The 22,451-nt window shown below is 37.9% G+C and overlaps 1 protein-coding gene and 2 long non-coding RNA genes across 3 annotated transcripts in view; 1 reads left to right on the top strand and 2 right to left on the bottom strand.

Moving 5' to 3' along the window:
* The window catches only part of LOC121330778 (heat shock 70 kDa protein 4L-like), a 40,413-nt gene extending 36,229 nt beyond the window's left edge, over window positions 1–4,184 (top strand). The window contains exon 19 of the mRNA XM_041277540.1: window positions 859–4,184. Coding sequence (XP_041133474.1) covers window positions 859–1,044 — 186 coding nt within the window. The 3' untranslated portion in view covers window positions 1,045–4,184. The remainder of the gene's footprint in view (window positions 1–858) is intronic.
* A 3,532-nt stretch (window positions 4,185–7,716) lies between these two features.
* On the bottom strand, window positions 7,717–10,783 carry LOC121327679. Its single transcript, XR_005951597.1, has 3 exons — window positions 10,433–10,783; window positions 9,640–9,812; window positions 7,717–8,093 (listed from the first exon to the last, which is right to left on the bottom strand). It is a non-coding gene; the product is annotated as an uncharacterized LOC121327679 (long non-coding RNA).
* Window positions 10,784–17,463: 6,680 nt separating this feature from the next.
* LOC121327673 lies at window positions 17,464–22,421 on the bottom strand. The gene is made up of 3 exons (XR_005951595.1): window positions 21,976–22,421; window positions 21,490–21,536; window positions 17,464–17,849 (listed from the first exon to the last, which is right to left on the bottom strand). It is a non-coding gene; the product is annotated as an uncharacterized LOC121327673 (long non-coding RNA).
* Between the last annotated feature and the right edge of the window lie 30 nt (window positions 22,422–22,451).

Here is a 22,451-nt window from a genome sequence, read left to right as displayed (position 1 = left end):
GACACACATCGCCTAGGGACATTTAAGGGGGTTATAAGTTTTTATGTTTATACTTAATTTACATGGTAATTGTACTCCCAGTGCACAGCAGTTCCATGTTTTAACATGCCAGGATTTACAAGCTGTGTCTAATTATTTTAACCTGAGCTTCAGACAAAGCAGAAGTAACTTCACTTCTATAGGGCTGTCCTTTTGAAACGTTTCCGTTTCCCAATTGTAATAGAAAATAGTAAAGAAGTCACTCTGTCTAATTTAAGGAGTGCTAACTAAAGTTACAAAATGTAAAAAAAAAAAAATTCTTCCTGACATTACTGTCAGTGTGGTAGATCACACACGATAAGCATATGCATGCATTGTAAAACAGAGTGCTACAGTAAAGCGTATTAAAGATGACAAATAATGGTAAACTATCATAAAAGCATGGCAAAACAACTGCTAAATTCCAGTGCAGATTTACTGGGTTAAACGTCTATAAAGAAACTTTTGTCTTTTGAAATGTCTGCATATTCCAAATTGTAGTATAAAAACCACAGAATATAATTTTTAAACAGAATACTAATTAAAACAAGTTATTTCTAATGCATTGGAAGTACAAGTGGACCTTTTTATAAAAAGTAAACTTGCACAAATTTATTTGTTACTGTCTCGTAATGGTCTGTGGCCCAAGAAGTGGTTCTTACCCAAGGTTAGATGTAAACACTTGGGGGTCTCCTTGCTGCCTGGCTTTAACTGATAACCACTGTCCATGAAAAACAAACTGTGTATATACATGGCTGTTGCTCACTGTAAATGTTTTGCAGTTGTTCACTTCTTAGCTATGGTTAAATGCATGATTGCTTTCATGTTCCTGGTGTTTAGGAACTGGACAGTACCTGCAGTCCTGTCATCAACAAGCCAAAGCCCAAGGTGGAGCCTCCAGCTGAGGAGAAGGACATGGCAGATGGGGCTCACAACGGCCCTGTGAACGGACAGAGCGGGGCAGAGGCAGCCAGCGAGAACGCCCAGCAGACGAAACACCCCACGGGAGAGATGGAAGTGGACTGAGACTGAACGTCAAACCCCTTCAGGATATTCCATCATCGCAATATCGCACTATAGGTTTCATGCTAGTGTTAGACCAGGTTTACAAGACATGTATGTGGGTTGTATCAATTGTCTTTTTTATAGTTTCTGATTTTGTTTAATTTGTATTTTTTTTGCTTTTTTCTTTCAATTTGAATAAATTATTAATTTGCCGTCATACAGTATGAGGTGCTTTGAGATATGGTATCATTTTCAGTGTGCTTTATGTATCAGCTTCTCAGAATGATTTGAGATTGTAGAGAACCTTATTGGATTATAATGCACTACTGTGCTGCCCATTTATAGTTTTCAATAGACATTACATTTTTATTTCAATAGACATTTTGTTGCTTGGAATGACTTTCATACTAAAAACACAAATAAAGCACCAACAGGAAAAGAGCAAAGTGTGTGCAAACTTTGTCATTAGGTCGTTTCCACCGGCATCGTGTTCATTTCAGCGAGGTCCCGGGAATCCCTTTCCGATGTACCAATGCAGTCCTTTGACTTTTAATTAGATTTTTTGTTTGTTTGTTTTGTGTATTTCAAGAAGTTGCTCCAGTGAAAAGCAGAAACTTTTTTTCTTTTAGTTCATAGTAAACAAAAGTTTCAGCTAATGCCAATGTACATTTTCAGTTTTTTAATCCAGTATTACCCCAGTCTGGGGACCCTACTTGGCTAAGTGGACTCATGTACTTCTAGAATAGTAACTGTTGGATTCTGATGGGACTGCATGACTTTGAGCAACACCAGCACTCCCAACAGGTGTCACATTCACGTAACGTTCGAGTAACTTTAGGTTTGATCTCATTTCTGATTCTTTTTGTTCATTTGTTTGTTTCTGTGTAAGTTTCAGATGTTTTCCATTTTCCATTGTGTTTTCTCTTGTAAGATACTCCAGTTGCAACAGCTGAATTACACAATACAGATTGCATTCAAATCTTTCCATCAGTTTATTTATTTATTTATTTATTTGGGTTAATGGGCCTTGCTACTTAAGAGAGAACTAACCATTAGTTGGTTTTAATAAGCTGTCCTACTGCAAGTTTTTTGTTAGCGACTACAGTAGTACATTAACATTGCAATTAATTGAATTATAATTCAGCAGAGATGGCCTAGCCTTCCTTTAGACATTGTTCCTCGTTGTGTCCAATGGGTTTGACTTCTACTTATTTAAAAAAAAAAAAAAAAAAAAAAGTGCTTCTGACACCAGGAACTGTATTGATGCATTGCACTGGAACACCAATTTATTAGAGGAATCATCATAAACATTAGCTATAAATCAATTTAATATGTAAATACTCTGAACGGGAGGGAAAAGAACACCAACTAAGAGGGTTTTCTTGTTGTTATTCAGATATAGTAAAAAGCGTACAGTGGAAAAAAGCGGTATTCCCATGACAATAAATAGATTTATGCTTGTAGACATTACAAACCCATCGTTTTAGCTGCCACTTATATACAAGAATATATTAATTGGTTATGTTATTTTTATTAGTAAATTGGCCTTTAACCCTTTGCGGTCCAATGTAAAATGTAAAAGCAGGAAAATGTCAATAATGCAAGAATTTATCCCAGAAATATTTATAAATTGTACAAATAGTTAAGTATGACCTTGTACCATTATATTTTCCATCTTTCTGAGGGAAATTAAAGCAATGACCAGCAAGTCATTGTTCTGCCCAATTAGCCTTATTAACTTATCTATCACTTGGAACAAATATTGGACTGGACTTGCTCCTTTGTTTCAGTTAGAGCTCAAGGGACAGGCAATATGACAATAAATGTAATTTAAGAGTAAAACAAAAATATGAAACCGGTGCAGTTACCTCATTTCAGTTCAGAGGAACATAGGCCTTGCTTGTTCCTGCAGGTAGGATTTGTAACACTAGTTTCAAATCTGTTAGGAGGCTATGTACTCTTGTGTGTGCACTGGCTGTACAATTTTCTATTTTTTCATTTAATACATTTTGAAACTGCAAAAAAGGGAATTCTACTGGTAAACACGGTCTAGCATAGAGAAAATAAATGTTTGTTTCAAACTCAAAATTAGAAACCAGATTGAGAAGGAAGGCTGCATGTTGAACATTTGCACTGAACAGTAGGTGGACTGACATAACTGTTTTAGACTACGAGTAAGGCAGATACGTTGTATGTTCAATATGGCTGTCATGAGCAGAATACAGTGTCTTGTGTGGCAAGTAAGAATGGGCCATCATATTTGGTTAAAGATGTATTCACATATGTTATTGTTAATTGCATTTGTAAGGCCGATCAGCTGTCTAATCAGAACTGGTATGATGATGATTATTTTGTCAGTTTCTCAGATTTTTATGCAAACCAAGTGTGTGTGTGTATTATATATATATATATATATATATATATATATATATATATATATATATAATGAATTTGCAAGTACAGTGCTGTGTTAATTTTAGACCAGGAGACAGCTTTGTGTGTAGCTTCAATGTGTACTGATTAGTACTCAACTGGTTATAATCTGACAGCTTCTGTTATTATTTTGTTAGAAGCTGTAACAGAACTGCCTGGACCACTTTGAAAACTGTAAGTGTAAAAACGTTAGATCCATCGTGTACTGGCAAAGTGTTTGTTAATTAAGAATTGAGAGGTTTGTCAAAGCCCTTGTACTCTGTATCAAGGAAAAGTGTGATGCTGGAAGAGTCAGTCATGATTTTTTTAAGATTAAACCAAAGGGTTTCCATTAACCTTCACCCCTCTTTCCTAGTTTGCAAGTGAAACAAAAGGATTTAAGAAATTAGAAGCACTAAATCACATTGCAGTATATTAATTCTCAACATTCACATACAACACAATATGGACTTGAAGGTGTGGCCTTCATACTGGTTTGTTTCCCAGGCTTTTCCTGGTCTTGTCTCCACTTTAAACAACAATAAGACAAACCCCTTTCTCCAGTGTTAATGGAAGCCCTAATTTGGACATATTTTGTCTTGATGCAGAGTTCCAGTTGTTTGACATGTCTATAACTGGCACCACCTGTCTTTTCAGCTTTAAGCAATAGTGAGATACAGTTCATCTTCCATAGCAGCTGTGTAATTATTCAGTACCAAAAAGAGGTATTAAATATTACAAAAAGCAAACTGTCTACTGTTTTTCTTCATTAAGGGGTCATATTTCACAGTTGAATGCATTTTTTATTCTATCAAATGATATGATCTAGTGTCAGTATTTTTATTAATATTGAACCAAACTTCTGTGACTATTAACCATAAACTGGAGCTATATACATATTTTATAAGTAAACTGTATGCAATATAATTTCAACTAAATAAGCCTGGGAAAACTGACACATTTATCTCATGGGGCTGCATATACTGCAGATTCAAAACAGGCAGGTTTGAGCATGGTCATTGACCATAATGGTGGTGGTTTTAGTTACATAAATCTTTCTACCCTCTTTACACTGCATTTTATTGTATTTCTATCTGCCACAGTTTACATCTTTTCATTGCAGTTTAGTTTTGACAATGAAGTGTCCCCAACCTAACATATCAGCTTTCCTCCTCGATTTTATTTAGTTTTTGTTGCCCTAACATGGTGTCAATACGAGCACTACTTTTGTTTCTTGATCAGTGAAGGCTAACGGAGTATACCTTCAGTTATTAAATGCTTAAAAAGGTTACAGACCATGTCGGACAGCTACAATATAAGTCCTATCCTTATAACCATGCTTCAATATAAGTGAGATATAAATTCAAGATTATGCTTACCTCCCAAAATATGTACGTTTTGTGTAAAATATATGTATAGACAAGAGCGGTCTTCGAAGGCAGTGGCTTCTGAATACAACCAAACAGCAACCAGCTTTTTCAGAGACTGGACCAAACAGCTTGTGTTACCGAGTTGAATGACACTTTACTGGGGTTTGCCTCGATTTTTTATATAACTTTTCCTGCACTTTGTGCATCAGAAAACCTAATTAAATCTAAACATTTGGCCTGTTTTGGCAGCTCTAAGTGAATATTATATTTCAAAAGTCCCGGCAGAGAGAGAGAGAGAGAGAGAGAGAGATGTTTTTAATATATAACACCAGCTCTGTTTAATCATTTCAGTCTTGGTCTAAAATATTTCCGAATGGTCTCTTCTCGTTTGTAAACTTTCTTATGTTCTTATGTTGTTCCCAGTAAAAGCATAGTTTTCAGTGTTATTTTAATAAGCTTGTTTCTTTTTCATTTATAAAAATCCCCTGCTTCAACAGGCCTAGACAAATAATAGATATGGACTCGATGGGCACTACTCTCCAGTATTACTTATAAGCTTAATATAGATTATATCATAACATTATCCTGAACAGTGTGTTTTAACAATGTGTTTACAACATCCAGTTCATGTCAAGCAGATCAGCTGGTTCCAGCAAGATTCAAATTCCCTTCCTCTTCCAATTCTGAGTAGCTCTCAAATAAGGGAGGCCCATATCTTTAGTCTGGCCAGTTGCCAAGAACTAATTAACACTGCAATAATAAAGGTACACAGCCAAGCTTTTTTCTTGCTTGCTCTATTTCGAATCCTGTTATCCTGCTCATAATTTGCTGCAATGGTATTTCTGCTGGCTTTATATTCTTTAAAACATAGTACAGTTATTAGAATATTGTAACACTGTTGCAGTTTCACACATGTTCAGTTTGTATCCCAAAGATCAGCCTGCTTTCAACAGGAGTGACAGTCTTGGGTCAGGTTCTGCTCTCAGTGAGTCTGTCAAAGCCAATACAGGATCCTTTATCCATTTCTGCACCTCACAGGTGTGGGTCATAGTCTTTAAAAGCCTGATACCTGCAAAAAACTTAAACCTTGTTAGCCGGGCTCCCATCTTTACATTCTCATCAGTGGGGAAAACTTCAAATAAATTAAGATGGTTCTATCAAAGAGCCATGCATCTCTTCCGCACACACCTTTCATTCAAAAAGGTGCTCGCATCTTGTACAAGGGAGAAATGGTTTTAGGGTCACACATGACAATAGATACCAGATGTTGCCATTTTATAATGCATTATTATTATCAAACAATTTCTATTTCTATACAAATAAGGCAAAAACAAGCTGGACCCATGCATGTATCGACAGTAATGGTAATACCTGGCAGTCAGTATAAAAATAAAATGACATTTTTGATCAAGATGTTTAAGATGCAGTAAGAGAAAAAATTATTTAAATATTTGAGTGAAACCTGGCTAAAAAATGAATAATTAAAAAAGTAGTAAAGTTGCCATGATATTACAGGTAGTTTTGTTTAAATTTCATATATGTGTGTGTGTGTGTTATTAATGGCTTAAATCGCTCTTGCATCAATACACATTCTTTAGATGATCAAAATACAGGACAATACAGTGATTTACTAATGCTGTAACAGTAGGTAGAGTACTAAATGGTCAAAACTGACACTAAACCCTTCTAAGTTTCATCAAATTCCCTAATTATTAATTACCAGTGCACTCTAATACAATGCAATAATGTTCTTAGAAAGAGAAGTCATAAGGATCGTTGAGCTCTGCTGTGGGGTTGGGCTTGTGGATGACTCTGGACGTCAGCCAGCTCATGGCAATGCAGAGACTGGTATGCTATCGGCCTTCCACACACCTGAGAGATTTCCATGTCCATGTCATTTGAAAAACAGAGGTGGATGAGGAAGACTGTGAGGACAGTTTTCTGTCTAAAACAGCATCAAGATACTATGGAAGAGATTGCAAGCACCCACAGCCGAAGGTAGTATCTTGGTTCTGCACAGTGCTGTTGAGTCCAACAGCTGTTCTTGCTGCATGTGTGCTGCAGCACCGCGTTGCAGACAGGCCTGCCCGTAGTCTCTGTAATTAATACTTTTGTTATTGTTATTACTGAAATGTACTTGTTTATTTTAGTTAAAGGTAGTTAGCAGGGACCATGTTTACTTCTCATATCTCCCAAACAACATCCCATGAGAATGTGTGGTTGGCAGCTAATAATTTATTGACAAATTGGCTGTCGACCACGCATATTAGAAATCCTGTATGTGGTCGAGGAATAAATGGGGCAATTGATAACCAGTTAATCCCTCGCCCACTACAAAAAAAAAACAGCAGCTGTTGCTGATTGGGATTGAAGTGTGGAGAGAGTTGTGGAGACAGGAGATAGAGAGACAGTGAGAAAAATAATAATTCTTACTCATGGTGGCTTTACACCAGCATGATACTTATTTCAATTATTGCGACTGTTTATTTTGGCCACTGTGCTGTTTTGTTTCTGTTTTGTTTTTGTTTCTATTATTTAATAAAGAGACGGGGAGCAATGGGAATCCTGGGAGTGAAGACATTGCCCAGTGTCCCTCCTAGACATCACAGCCATGGTAACCAACTACCTGGTTCCAGCTGCACAGGCAGTAGGCATGTCCACACCAGCGTCCAAGAGAGGGGAGCCCGAGCGTCCAGCACCAAAGAGGGGGGAGCCACTGGCATAACCGGAATACTCTGTATCCCTCGAGGCAGCACGACAGGAGGGCAGCTGGGATGACTACCTAGAAACCCTGAAGTCTCAAATTGGTGCCCCGTCTGCGGGGAGTGTGGGCATTTCATTTTCAACTGCCCCCTCCTGTTACCTCCCAAGGGTCAGCTCCTGCCGTCGCCTCCCAAGGGACCTCCCAGGATTGCCTGTTCATTGAGTTGTGGAGAAAAAAGATGTAGAAACAGTAAGAAAAATAACAAAAATACTCACGCTGGCTTTACACAAGCACCATACTTATTTGAATTATTGTGACTGTTTATTGTGGCCTATTTATAATGTTACAAATAATAACAATCCACTCCTACACCAGCAATGGTATAGCAGAAGTAAAAACACAGGGGTTTTCAGTCCCAAACAATAATTCTGGTAACGCCACTTTCCAGTCTTCCAGCTTTGTGCACAAGGTAAGTGCTCCTGAACCAGTGGTGATGGGTTGTGCTGTCTCTGTGCTGTGCAGTACACATAGTGCTCTGGGGTTAAGTGCTGCTTACGTGGCTGTAGCTCCCGATGCCTAATCCTCTGCAACACAAACAAACCCAAAACACACAGCACTCTGGCACATTAGTACCATCAACATAAGGGGCCGTACTCACATAGCTGCATCCCCTTTGTACTACCCGGCTCCTCCCTTCAATCAGCCCAGCGCCCCTGTTTATCCAATCACTGCCTGGCCCACAGCTGGGATTCATTTCACGTAAGCAAAAGCTACGCACTGCCTCCAAAATGGCCGACTTCCTGTTTACACCCACTGTCATGCTGACTGGGTCTATGGGGAAGTGTACCACCAACCATACGCAGCGCATTTTCTGGTCGGGAGGGAGATTTACAGCTCTGATTCTTTCTCTCTCTATCACATGACCACTGTGCCGTTTTGTTTCTAAATAAGAGCCCATGTGCGACTCACCCACAGTACCGAGCCTGTGTGTTAACTACCTGGTCTGACATTACCTACCAGCCACCTGCAACAAAAATAAACAGAAAAACACACGAGAAAAAATCTTTTTCAACAAAACACAGTAATGAGACAATTACATAAATAAATAAAATGTCTCGTATTTTAGCTGAAAGCCAAAACTATAGCTAAAATAAGATAACTCTAGCCGTATCTATGCAGCCTCGGGGGAGAGCACAAAATCAGATGACTTACGTTGCTGGATCCCTGTAAAGGAGCAACTCATGTTACTGGCTTCACAAACAGCAGGCTGTAGTGCACACAATATGTGTAATTAATAAAAACTATTACAGCGTTTAGTATCACATATAATTTGTGTAAAACAATGTGAATATATATATATATATATATGTACAGACAGAAGAAACAAGTAATTATCTGAACTGGGTTCTCCGATCAGGTCAGTCTGAAAGGAACAATGGTGCTGAGATCTGTGAGCACTCGGGGGCAGGCCATGACTGTGTCACAGGCTTGTGGAGCAGCTTTAGTATATCAATATTCAGGTTTCGGGCCTTTAGGAGGTAGCAAAATAGGCTATATCCCTTACAGTCACTGCATGCATAAAAGTTTAAAAGTTTAAAAGTTTCCTCTCTACACTATACTTAATAGTGCACATATGACTTCCCAGTCTTAGCAGGGCAAATTCTCGTATCCCCCATTTAGTTCACACAAACATTTTTTAATCTTCTAAAAATGTAATTAAAAAATTGCGATATATTGCATGCAGGTTCTTAAAGTGTAATTAGCAGGGTTCCTAAAAATGTAGTGTTACACGTCCCCACCTGTTGATACAACTGTTTAAATAATGTGCCTGTAATTTCTCTTTTCATTGTGAACATCCTAACAACCTTTTACACTTATAACTTTAAAGTCTGTTTCAAAACCTTTTTTCAAAATAGCCGCTCTAGTGCACTGGGGTGGTTGCCTGGGACTGGACTGAGAACACTCTAGCGCCTCTTCAACAGCCAAGTCATTTGTAGAGGAGGTAGATTCCAAGCGCCAAAAAAATCATTAGAACGTGTATGCTTTAGTAAATGTTCTGTGGTTGGATAAACTTTGCTGAAAGTTCCCCCTGATGCTGTGTAAAGGACTGATCTGCTGTGTGTACAGTACCTGATTCTCACTGTCTGTCCATGGATTGCTGGCGGCTCATGGCCCTGATCTGCTGCTCACCGGCTCCTGCACAGCGGGGGCCCCACGAGCAGTCCTCAGCTCCTCCAGGAGCTCCCTGCTCCAGGACTCCTTCTCATATCTTATATCATATCATATCTTCTCATCAAACGTACCTGCAGATCAGACCACAGATTTCAGGGGCTGGGTGGCTTTGAGTCATTGAACTCCAGATCTGGCCTCCATGGGAACATTACAATTACATGCGAATGGTGTGAAAACTCATTGATTAAAACCTGGCTAGAATTCTCCAGCCTGCATTGGACCTAATTTACTAAAAACAGTACTGCTACTGACTAGATCAACAAAGGAAGACAGGGTTTGCCCCCACCAGTTAAAAAAAACAAGATACTGATGAAAAAGCACGATGAACTCAATACAACCTCCAGCCCCTGCCCCCCCCCCCCCCCCCAAAAAAAAAGTAAAAATTAATTAAAAATGTAAAAAATCAAACATCAAACATTCAGTGTATTTGTTACAATTTCTCACATGTTTTTTTTTTTTTTTGGTGCAAATTTCTAAGAGCAGATAGGGCTAATTATAAAGTGTCACATCGCAACACACTCTTGGTATTGCAAATTGCATTGGGGAGGAAGCAGTCTCAACAGACACATTTCATGTAACCCTAGCTGTTGGACAGTATTGGAGTGTGTTTTTAAGGTGGAATGCTTTCATGAAAAGAACACCATACTGCAGACTGACATGGGGGCAGTTCGAGCTGCAGAATTGCACATACCGATCAGCTCTCCCTGGCAGCTCCAGACTCAGCTGACAGTCGCAGATGTGAGTAGCTGCCTCTTAGGGACGAACTTAACACTGTTTAGAAAAAAGTGTGAACAAAAAAATAAGCTGTTGCCACTTCTTTTATTAAACCTTTTATATTCATAGAGATTGAGTTGAAAACTCAAAAATGAAGATGAACAGAAAAACTAAGGGATATATAATTCTGTTTTGATTAAGTGAGATAAGGACTTGTTTTTAACCCTAAATTATGGCAGCAGCATAGTCATGATAAAGTAGAGCTCTGGCAGCATTCTAAATGGACTTCATTCAGTCCCACTCACCTTTGAAAAGAGGCCACTCACACTTCTTTTATCAATTATCAAACACATAATGAGAAAATGAAGAAAATGCAGATGCTATGCAGCTCACTGTACCTGATGCTGCTGCAGGTATGTGTTTCAGCCTGAATAAGCACTTTGACAACTCCTTTAAATCATCTGTTCCTAATTATCAATGTGTGTATGTGGTGTCTTCACACTGCGTCCTTTATTTGATCAAACTTCAAATAACATTCACCAGACCTCTCTGTGCTGGTTTCTCCAGGGGATGTGGCTGAACGGTGCCATCACGGATGCCCTAATCCAAATTAAAATCTTCATCACACTGGGATTCTCTGGATAAACATTTTAAATTAACCTACAAAGCAGACTCCAGTTAGCACATCCCAGCCCATCAGGAGACTTGACACATATTCTGCAGGTGGAATATCTGTCTCCACTGCTGTATTTGAACAGACACTATATGAAGTGTCTGTTTTAACATCCATCACATTACAGGACCTAATCACTGCTGTCCCAAATGACACAACAGCTATAATCATGCTAAAACACACAAATGAAAAGTTACACTAATCCCTGAATTAACCTCACAAAACTTTAATAAAAAATCTTAACAAACTCATAAGAAGCTAATAATGGGACAGGGTTAATGGCAACACGGCATCTGCAGCTCTGTTAAGTGATTTGATGCGTTCCAGTTTTGTTGCTTAAGGGACTGAGATGCTAAATTTGGCCCCAGCTCAAAAAGACAAAAACAAAAACAAAACAACATGATATGTAAATTATTACTTAGAAGAAATGCAGTAGACAAAAGAATAGACTGGATACTGTCATGACCAATATTGTATAACCCTCTCTGTGACCACAATATGATCTTTAGCTGGATGGAAAATGCTAAAGAACTTATGTCGTAAGTCACATGGTTTGGCCTCCATGGTTTGGCCTCCATATTCCATATTGAAAAAAATTCGACTTCTGAAAACAACTTATTGCAGAGTACTGGAAGTTGGTATAGTTGTTGAGGGATAGTCCAAGATTAACTGGTGCTTGTAAGAAGCTGATAGGTTGTGTGGTATGGCGGCCATGCTGCATGATGTCATAATCGCAGGGTACAGACGTCATAAGATCTTCTTCTCCCAAACTGCAAGTCCGATTAAAACAAACCCAGTGGCACATATGATCCTAGTGTGGTTGTCTTTAAAGAGTGTTAAAAGGAAGTTGCTACAATAATAAACATGGCGACCACACTAGATGACATCTTCAACATACAAAACTGGCTAATACCTCCTTATACAGTGCAGATAGGGCCATGGTTACTAAGGAACACACATAGAACCCATGTATGCTCTACCAAAAAAATGTAATTGCCCATGACCTTTGACCTCTCCTAAAGGTCAAATGTAAAACAGGCTTAAAACTCACAATAGAGTGCACATAGGTTCATGGTTACTATGTAAAAATGCCATTCTGCACTATTTGCTAAAGTGTTTGATGCTGGTACTGGTACTGCTCCTGGAAGCCGTAAAGTTGCTGGCAACTCTAGTTTGTAAGTATTCCTGCAATATCTTTTTCAACATAATTGTCACTGTAGTAATATTTGTTTTATCATATCCTTGGTCATAAATCCATTTTGACCAGTTATGTCCATTTCACAGCGGGTTTTCCTGCCAAAATGTCTTCTGAATTCACAACATTGGTGGCTTCAATCCAACCTGTTCACTGAGACATTTCATTGGTTCCCGACTCCTCTCTCAAAGTTCCTACCCGCTGAGCTCCAGCACAGGTTCAGAGGGGCATGAAAAGGTTTATATAACTACTCAAAACTGATTCATGACCAGGGATATGTAGATAAAAATATCAAAACAATTGCAATTATGTTAAAAAAGGTATTGCAAGAATACACAGAACACAGCAGGAAGCTAGGGAAAAATAACGTGTAGTGTTTTAAACCCTACAGCCTGGTCAGTAACACTTTAAAGAAGGTTAGGGTTAAGTGCATCTACTCCTTATAAGATTTATTTATTTATTTTTTATTTTGGAATCAGCAATTATTTTTTCTAGTTTTCTCCCCAATTTGGAAATTTGGAAAGCTCAATTTTATTTATCTTTATTTTATTTATTTATTTATTTTTTATTTCAACCCGGCTTACAGCTTCCACTTCGGGAGAGACGAAGATGGACACACGTGTCCTCCGAAACGTGTGCTATCAGCCATCTTCACCTATCGAACCAAAAAATAAATAAAAAAATAAAATAAATAAATAAATACCGTTGTTTGAACTTGCAACATGAAGTCCTTGAAGAGCACACAGCCTTAGACAGCTGCGCCACTGCTCTTTTGTTGAAATGTGTTTATTTTTTAAGCTTCCATCCATGCCTGACCAGCTTTCGCTGATAACCTGAAGGTTCTAGAAATGCTCTATTTCCTGTTTGGTAGATACCATAGAATGAAATTGTACAGTGGCATGTAGCTTCCTTGTCTAAACCTCTGATCTCTGAGTTCTAGTTCCTTGTTTAATTAAAAATAAATAAAGGAGTAATTTATTAGAAATAAATAAATAAACAATTTAAAAAATGCATGGAGGAATAAATATATTTAGAACAAATATATTTAAATGTAGAAATTAATGTTTATATTATAAATATATAAATAAATCTATAACAAAAACAATGATAAAAAAACAAGTTAGAAAAACGCAACAGCCGTTTAAAGTGGCGATATCAAACACAAAAGCAGGTAAGGCACAGAAGGGACCATTCTTGATTAAAAAAACTAAGGTTCAAAGTACTACAGCTATGTACTCAACCACCTACTGGACACTCTGGGTTTTATGATTTGTCCCTCCTTTCAGAGTTCCATATCACCACCTGCTGGATAAAATGCTACATTACATGACAACCACTCCACAGTGTGCAAACTAAAACCCCATAGTTGCGGATGAGTGTTTAGATCACAGTTTAAAAATATGTTTCCCTCTAGAAAATGCGAGAAGACAGACAAGCCCCTACCTGTGCCCTCCCTGAGTGGGGCCGTGTCTGCAGAGCCGAATTAAGACATTGCTCAAAATGTCCCACACAAGCACCTCCCCTAAGTGTTTCTTTTGTAAATAGAAAAGTATAAAACTAGCGACATTTTTTTTTTTTTTTTAATGTTTGGGGTAGTTTCTTGCAAGTGTTATGTTGTTACACGTATATGAGATGTTAAAAGTACAGCTCTACAATAGCATAGTACCAGGATCAACAGGGTCACTGAGCAAAGCAGCAGCTCCATTACCCAGGCCATGACAGATCATTTCAACTCTCACAGTCTCTACACTGAAATGTTGGGTATCACCAGCGACAAGCTTTCTGATAATAACTTACCTCTTGAGGTAGCCACTGGGATCCTAGATGCGCAATCATTTGCACCATTCTGGGGATCCTAGGAAAAGTGGCAGTACCATAAATGCTGTGTATTTATACTATGACTTTTTAGTACCTATCTCACTGTTGAGATTTTTGAACCTCTTGTTACGCATGAAGACTATGGGTTTCCATTTCATTTGTGTCATTTTAACAATATAAACCTTTCAGATTAAATGAAACAATAAAACTCTCTTTGGGACAGAGCTTTGTAAAACTCTAGACCTCATCTCTGCCTCGGATTTAAATCAACAAGACAGGAGGTCTAACTGATGCATCAAAACAGGACGTTTATGTATCTTATGAACGAGAGATTAAAGTTATGACAACATCTGTCAATATAAGTCAAGGAGTACAACATCGTGCCAAACACAAAAATAGAGGTATTTGGCTTATACAGCTTACAGGCATATACAACCATGTAATAATGTGGTAATAACTGGGTAACTGTCCCTTGCTCTTACATGCTAACTACTGGTGGAGTAAGAATTAGATACAAACGCTCTGTGCCATGCTGATCCTATCTAATTACAGCAGGTCACAAGATGCTGTTCACAAAGCCATTACCATGTATTAACACTGTAGCGTAAGACTTAATTATAATTATTATTATAGCACATATCATTGATTTTATCTCCAAAGATGTAGTACCTATTGTAGTAAACTGATTGTCTTATGCTTCTACAGTGTGGCAATAGCAGGGCTAGAATTATAATGTTATACCTTAGTATAGTTGTTTGAAAGTGTCACCCAGTTTAATAAGCACTTATACTATTAATGAATTTGAACCCCTTTTCTATGTTTTAAAATCTTGCAGCTAAAGACAAAAATAGTAACTGGCAGGGGTCATTATTACAGCCCAGCAATGCACCTATTTTCTAGGTGTGTTGGGTAAGTTACAAGATGACCCTTTAGCAGTATAACACTCTAAGAGTACAGTTTTTCAATTAGAACTTTTTGCCTGAACCAGTTTACTTTTGCTTTTTACATGTGTTATTCCCTTGGCTCGCTAAAGTATGCTGAACAACTATATTAAAAAATCAAGTGTAAATGGGTCGTCACTGTAATGTGGGAGCCAGCATCAATATGGGTCAAGTTCAAAAACAGAATGTTGGAAATGAAGGAAACACTTTTGTTCACACCACATGAATGTGTCTGCTATGTGAATTAACACAGTTATTCCAGCTCTCTTCTACACCCAGGAACTGAAGAGCAGGTGTCAGCGAGCTACCGGTTTCTGGAGGACAAAGGCCAGCCCTGCAGGTCTCCTCCGTCTGAGCTCACTCAGTGCCTGGCCGGTAGGGTCCACTGCAGTGTGATGATGAGAAATAGTCCCTTCTGGTTTTGCCCCTTAACAATCGCCAGAGAACACTGTCGACTTCACACAGCCAGGACCAAACCTGCCCTCCCTGCCTTCATGACTCACCCCACACAGCACACAGTTCTGCTTTTATCAGGTGAGCCACTCTGGGACCCCTGTTCTATCAGTTGAGCCACTCGGACCCCCTGTTCTATCAGGTGAGCCACTCAGACCCCCTGTTCTATCAGGTGAGCCACTATGGGAACCCCTGTTCTTCATGCTTGGCTACAGGCAACCAGGTTTAGCATTGGTTCTATGAGCTGAGATTTTTAGCATGTCTTCATGGAAAATCAGCCTGTTCTAACAGATACTTCAATTCAAAACAATATATGTCTATGGAGGACACCTTCAAATCTCAGCTCAAGCTGTTTTTCCCCATATAACCGATATAATTTTGTTGTTGTTTTAAAAGTGTCTTTTAGAACCGGCTAACAAAACGATCCTCTTCATATCAGCTCAAAGTTATGCCCCCCCCCCCCCCCCCCCCCCCCCCACGGAATCAAATGTAAAGCCAGGTTTTCTAGAATAAGAGTAAGTGAAAATATAGCGTTACCCGTCCCCAAGTGTTGCTACAACTGTTTAAATAACTTACCTATAATTTTTCTTTTCATTGTTAACATTCTAACAACTTTTTACACTAACACTATGTAACACAATTTTTGTTCCTGGGTAGTAAGTGTTATTTCCTAATTGCTTATGCCTCAAAAGTATAGAAAATGGCTATTATTCCCCACAAACTTTGCTTTTGTGACCAGGACAGTGATATTTTGAAATTTACCTATTTCCAATGAGAAAACGGGCAAATGTGTGTCTTTTCGTTCACATAAAGTCAGAAAAAAAAAACAACATATGAATCCAAATTAACATGCATTTATACTAAAGTAATACAAAAATGACTACAAAAGATTTAGAAGTGAGTAGTTTTTCGAGATTTACGATTATACTGTAAATCACTTTCACGAATCAGCCCCCAAATGTAGTCTCCCATCATGTTCTCGTTATACTGTCCTTGGTAGCGGCGTTCAAAATCCAGTCTATCCTGGTGGAAGCGCTTGCCTTGCTCCTCCGAGTACGCTCCCATGTTCTCCTTGAATTTATCAAGATGAGCTTCAAGGTTATGGACTTTGAGGGACATCCTACAGCCCATTGTGCCGTAGTTCTTCACCAGAGTCTCAACCAGCTCCACATAGTTTTCGGCCTTGTGATTGCCCAGGAAGCCTCGAACCACTGCGACAAAGCTGTTCCAAACCGCTTTCTCCTTACTAGTGAGCTTCTTGGGGAATTCATTGCACTCCAGGATCTTCTTTATCTGTGGTCCGACGAAGACACCGGCTTTGACCTTTGCCTCAGACAGCTTAGGGAAGAAGTCTTGAAGGTACTTGAAGGCTGCCCACTCCTTATCTAGAGCTCTGACAAATTGTTTCATAAGGCCCAATTTGATGTGCAGTGGTGGCATCAGCACCTTCCGGGGGTCCACCAGTGGCTCCCACTTGATGTTGTTCCTCCCCACAGAGAACTCGGTCTGCTGTGGCCAGTCCCACCTGTGGTAGTGAGCCTTGGTGTCCCTGCTGTCCCAAAGGCAAAGATAGCAGGGAAACTTGGTAAAACCACCTTGGAGACCCATCAGGAATGCCACCATTGCAGCCTCTTGATGCCATCTCAGAAAAATGCAGATATCTATCCACTTAGGCAGATGGAAATAAACCGAACTGGTGGGCTTAAGGCCCCTGTATTTAAACTACTATTTATATTACTGGAAAGTTCTAGAAGTTACTCCAAGTTTACTCAGCACTGAATCTATCTGGAATGTTCTGGAAAATAGGTAAATTTCAAAATATCACTGTCCTGGTCACAAAAGCAAAGTTTGTGGGGAATAATAGCCATTTTCTATACTTTTGAGGCATAAGCAATTAGCAAATAACATTTACTACCCAGAAACACAGTGTAAGTTTAAGTCTGCTTCAATGCTCTTTTCAAAATGGCCGCTCTAGTGCACTGAAAGTGTAAGGATTATTGCCCACGTTGGCAAACAGGGAACACAGCAATAATAATCCATGATGTGGTATAGAACAGAAAAACCAGAGCTCTTGTTGTATGAGATTGCATGTTACACTTACTCTTTAAGTCCAAAGCTATAGAAAAGAGCATAATAAATCATGTATTATTCATAAAAGAAAAATGACTATGAATACTAGCCAAAAAGATCCTCCCTAACTTTGTGACCCAGTTGTTGTGCACCTTCCAACGGGTGTGCTGTTGACCTGCGCCCCCTCAGGGATCGCCTCAGTAGAAACATGGAACCCCCTCTGCTGGCTGACTCTAACCAGTTTCTGTTCAGCAAGGAATTAAAAAAAAAAAAAAAAAAAAAAGAAAGCAGAAAAGGAAACATTTTTACAATTTCATTTTTTCATATTACAGACCAACCTTTTCATGTCCAAAGAAGCCCACTCAATTGGTATAAAAAGAAATTGAGTTTACAGTACTGCAAGTGCAGTAGTATAAATGAAATGATATTAATTTACTGAGATCAGTCTCTAACTGCTGTAGTCACCGTATTTCTATGACTTTTAGCTTTTTGTTTTATTAGCCTATTATGGATAAAGTATTTTTTATTCTGACTTTATGTATTAGGTCAAGGCTTTACGTTCTGGATAGATTAATTTTGTTCTGGTATTAATTAGCAGTTAATTAATGTGCCTGATCCAAAAATATATAAAACAAATCTCTGTATGCCACAGTACAGTACCTACAGTTTAAAAATAAAATACAACCTGTTTTAATAAACAAGTCTGCTTGGCTGAACTGCAAAAACCCATAATGAGAGGGTCTGATTCCCTTGGTGTGCAATTAGCTCTCACAGGACAAGGTGCTGGCAGAATTGCTGTCAACTGACAAGGGAAGGAACATGGTAAGCAATCTGTCTTTCTGGTCTATTTTGGGGAAATGCATGACACTGCATGTTATATTTTTTAGCACAAAAGAGCCTGCTTCTTCAGCAAACCACACAGTCTTTGTGGATAACTGAATAGAGCAATCTGCTTAAGGGAATTCTCATTACTGTCTAGTGCTTTGCTTGACTGAAATGAGCTATGAGAGAGTTAAGTGCAGTATCTGTACTCTTAAAAACATTGCTATTGGAGCAATTCAAGGCAGTAGATGTATTGGGGTTTTATTGGACTGGTATGCACAGTAAACAGTACTATATGTTATTAGACACAAACAATCATTCAGTTTTATTTACAAGTCCCTGCTCATGGTGACTTCATGTTAGGATTAGCTTTTTCAGCAACACTAAGACCCTGTTCACTCTACTGTGCTGACCCAGGGCCGCCGCATATTCAGGTCTGCAGCCCCGTTCACATTTGTGGTTTAAGGCGCCTTTGCATGTTCACATGTGTGACTAAAAAGCAGGCCTAAAATGTGTTGAATTGCTTGTTGGGAAGGATATATAATTCAGTAATACCCCAAACATAAAAGCCAAAGGTGGATGAATGCTTGTTACTACTCCGATTAGGCTTACTAAATGCCAAATTATTAGTATGATTATAATTTATTATTATTTATCAAATAAAAGGCATGTACGAAAAAATAATGGACAACTATATATATATATATATATATATATATATATATATATATATATATATAGCTCTGGAAAAAATTAAGAGACCACTGCAAAATTATCAGTTTCTCTGGTTTTACTATTTATAGGTATGTGTTTAGGTAAAATTAACATTTTTGTTTTATTCTATAAACTACTGACAACATTTCTCCCAAATTCCAAATAAAAATATTGTCATTTAGAGCATTTATTTGCAGAAAATGACAACTGGTCAAAATAACAAAAAAGATGCAGTGTTGTCAGACCTCGAATAATGCAAAGAAAATAAGTTCATATTCATTTTTAAACAACACAATACTAATGTTATAACTTAGGAAGAGTTCAGAAGTCAATATTTGGTGGAATAACCCTAATTTTCAATCACAGCTTTCATGCGTCTTGGCATGCTCTCCATCAGTCTTTCACATTGAAGTTGGGTGACTTTATGCCACTCCTGGCGCAAAAATTCAAGCAGCTCGGCTTTGTTTGATGGCTTGTGACCATCCATCTTCCTCTTGATCACATTCCAGAGGTTTTCAATGGGGTTCAGGTCTGGAGATTGGGCTGGCCATGACAGGGTCTTGATCTGGTGGTCCTCCATCCACACCTTGATTGACCTGGCTGTGTGGCATGGAGCATTGTCCTGCTGGAAAAACCAATCCTCAGAGTTGGGGAACATTGTCAGAGCAGAAGGAAACAAGTTTTCTTCCAGGACAACCCTGTCCTTGGCTTGATTCATGCACCCTTCACAAAGACAAATCTGCCCAATTCCAGCCTTGCTGAAGCAACCCCAGATGAGTCCAATTTTCAGCTTTGCCCAACACCTGGTCGTCTAATGGTTAGACGGAGATCTGGAGAGGCCTACAAACCACAGTGTCTCGTACCCACTGTGAAATGTGGTGGAGGATCGGTGATGATCTGGGGGTGCTTCAGCAACATCAATGTGAAAAACTGGTGGAGAGCATGCCAAATCGCATGAAAGCTGTGATTGAAAATCAGGGTTATTCCACCAAATATTGATTTCTGAACTCTTCCTAAGTTAAAACATTAGTATTGTGTTGTTTAAACATGAATATGAACTTATTTTCTTGGCGATATTCGAGGTCTGACAACACTGCATCTTTTTTGTTATTTTGACCAGTTGTCATTTTCTGCAAATAAATGCTCTAAATGACAATATTTTTATTTGGAATTTGGGAGAAATGTTGTCAGTAGTTTATAGAATAAAACAAAAATGTTCATTTTACCCAAACACATACCTATAAATAGTAAAACCAGAGAAACTGATAATTTTGCAGTGGTCTCTTAATTTTTTCCAGAGCTCTGTGTGTGTGTGTGTGTGTGTGTGTGTGTGTGTGTGTGTGTGTGTGTGTGTATATATATATATATATATATATATATATATATATATAGACTAAATATATATTATATATATATATATATATATGTATATATGTGTATATATATATATATATATATGAAAATACCTTGATATCGGACGTCGGTCTTACCTTCTCGATGTCCTTATAGTTATTATACAATAAACATCTACAAAAGAATATAAATATATAAAATAGTTATGTCGTGTTATTTTCAACATACCATATATCTATATATATATATATATATATATAATATATATATATATATATATATATATATATATATATATATATATATTATTGACTATTTTGACTTAATGTTATGGTGTATCAACGATCTTAATATTTGTGGATAAGAACAGTATTTTATGTGTGTGTAAAAGCAAGCAGCTAAAAGAAATGATCTGCATTTTAATGTAAAGACGCATACTTCTGCAAAATAAACAATGGTATTTATAGTATTATTGGTCATAAGTAACATTATTGGTCATTATTGAGATCCATAATTCTGCAGTTTATATTTATCACCTAATTACTAAATAACAGGAAGAAAAGGTAATTGTGATAAATTAAGCTTGATTATTAATGCACTTTTTATATTTTCACTTGCAAGTGTGGGTTAACTCTATTTCCCTTTCATGCGCGTGGGAGTATGGGAGTGTCTGCTGAGCTACGTAAACACATTGGTCATGTGATACGAAAAGCCGGCCTTAAATCTGCTTTGCGTTCATACATACGGATCGCAGGCCCTGGGCCACATCGTAACAGGGGCCTAAATCTGGTCTGGCCCTGGGCTGCCTTTTCTTTTTTGGAGCGTTCACATATGAGAAAAGGCGGCCCTGAGCCGGCCCTGGTCTCCCTTAAATCACAAGAGTGAATGGGGTCTTTGTTTGTCAAACAAGCTGGACTGCAAAAGCACTGAAACAGGAGTATTGGTTGATATGTTGGATATACATTAGATTAAGGATCTGATATCTGGATACATACCTCAGAGTCTCTCCCACTCTTGAGATTACAATGACATTGACACATCCCTATGAAGTGAAAAGAATCAAAATTAATGTCATTTTTTCATTCAAGCTCTCCACTTTTTTTGTCCCTGCACATTCTCATTGTGTTAACATGACCAAATAGGAAAAAGTATGTCTAAAAGTTGTTTGCTTATTTTCTTACATTATTTTATTTGACTTGCATCACTTTCATTGTTGTATACATTTTCTTGTAAATATCAGTAATTGTAGCTTAATTCACACCTCCTACAGCAATGATCTGAAATATGAATTTCTAATTATTACTTGATTAGGAAATAACTATATTTTACTACTACTGTAAATAGAATGCAGTTGCATTCATTTAAATATTGTCAGAGAGATAGACTTATTCTTTAAAAAAGGTGGATGTTTATTAAATGCACAAAATATACAAATGTTTTAAAAAGACTGATAATTACTGAAAAAAAATCACAAAACCTACCTGTAGTCTAGCTGTAAAGGCGTGCTTTCAAAGCCTGTGGTCTGGAAATACAGTCCAAAGTTAGAGCTCAGATAAACAAAAACCAATGTATTATATAACAGCACAATCAATATGTTCCTTTAATAAATTAAACAAATACAGACCCACAGATTCCCAGTGCATCTGTTAACACTACAGGCTACAGGCAGGAGCACTACTAAAGCTTAGAGAATACAGCCCTATGTCTCAGTAAATCAAATGCATATACTGTATACTGGGCCATAACAGAAATAATGGTATAGAACTAGGAAGAAGCAGCAGGTACATTATTGTCCTGGGCAATTCCTTGGTAGTTATATACTGTTATAATTAATATTCCTTTCAGAACATTAGTTTTATGGCACAAGTAATATACAGAGGATACCAAGGATAATCTTAAAAACATTTGTAATTAACTGGAAGTACACTTTTTTTATCAAAAGGACAGTAAATATTCA

The sequence above is a fragment of the Polyodon spathula genome, chromosome 2 (genome assembly GCF_017654505.1).
Source record: "Polyodon spathula isolate WHYD16114869_AA chromosome 2, ASM1765450v1, whole genome shotgun sequence".
Classification (NCBI taxonomy): Eukaryota; Metazoa; Chordata; class Actinopteri; order Acipenseriformes; family Polyodontidae; genus Polyodon; species Polyodon spathula.
This window is presented reverse-complemented; position numbering and strand designations above follow the sequence as displayed.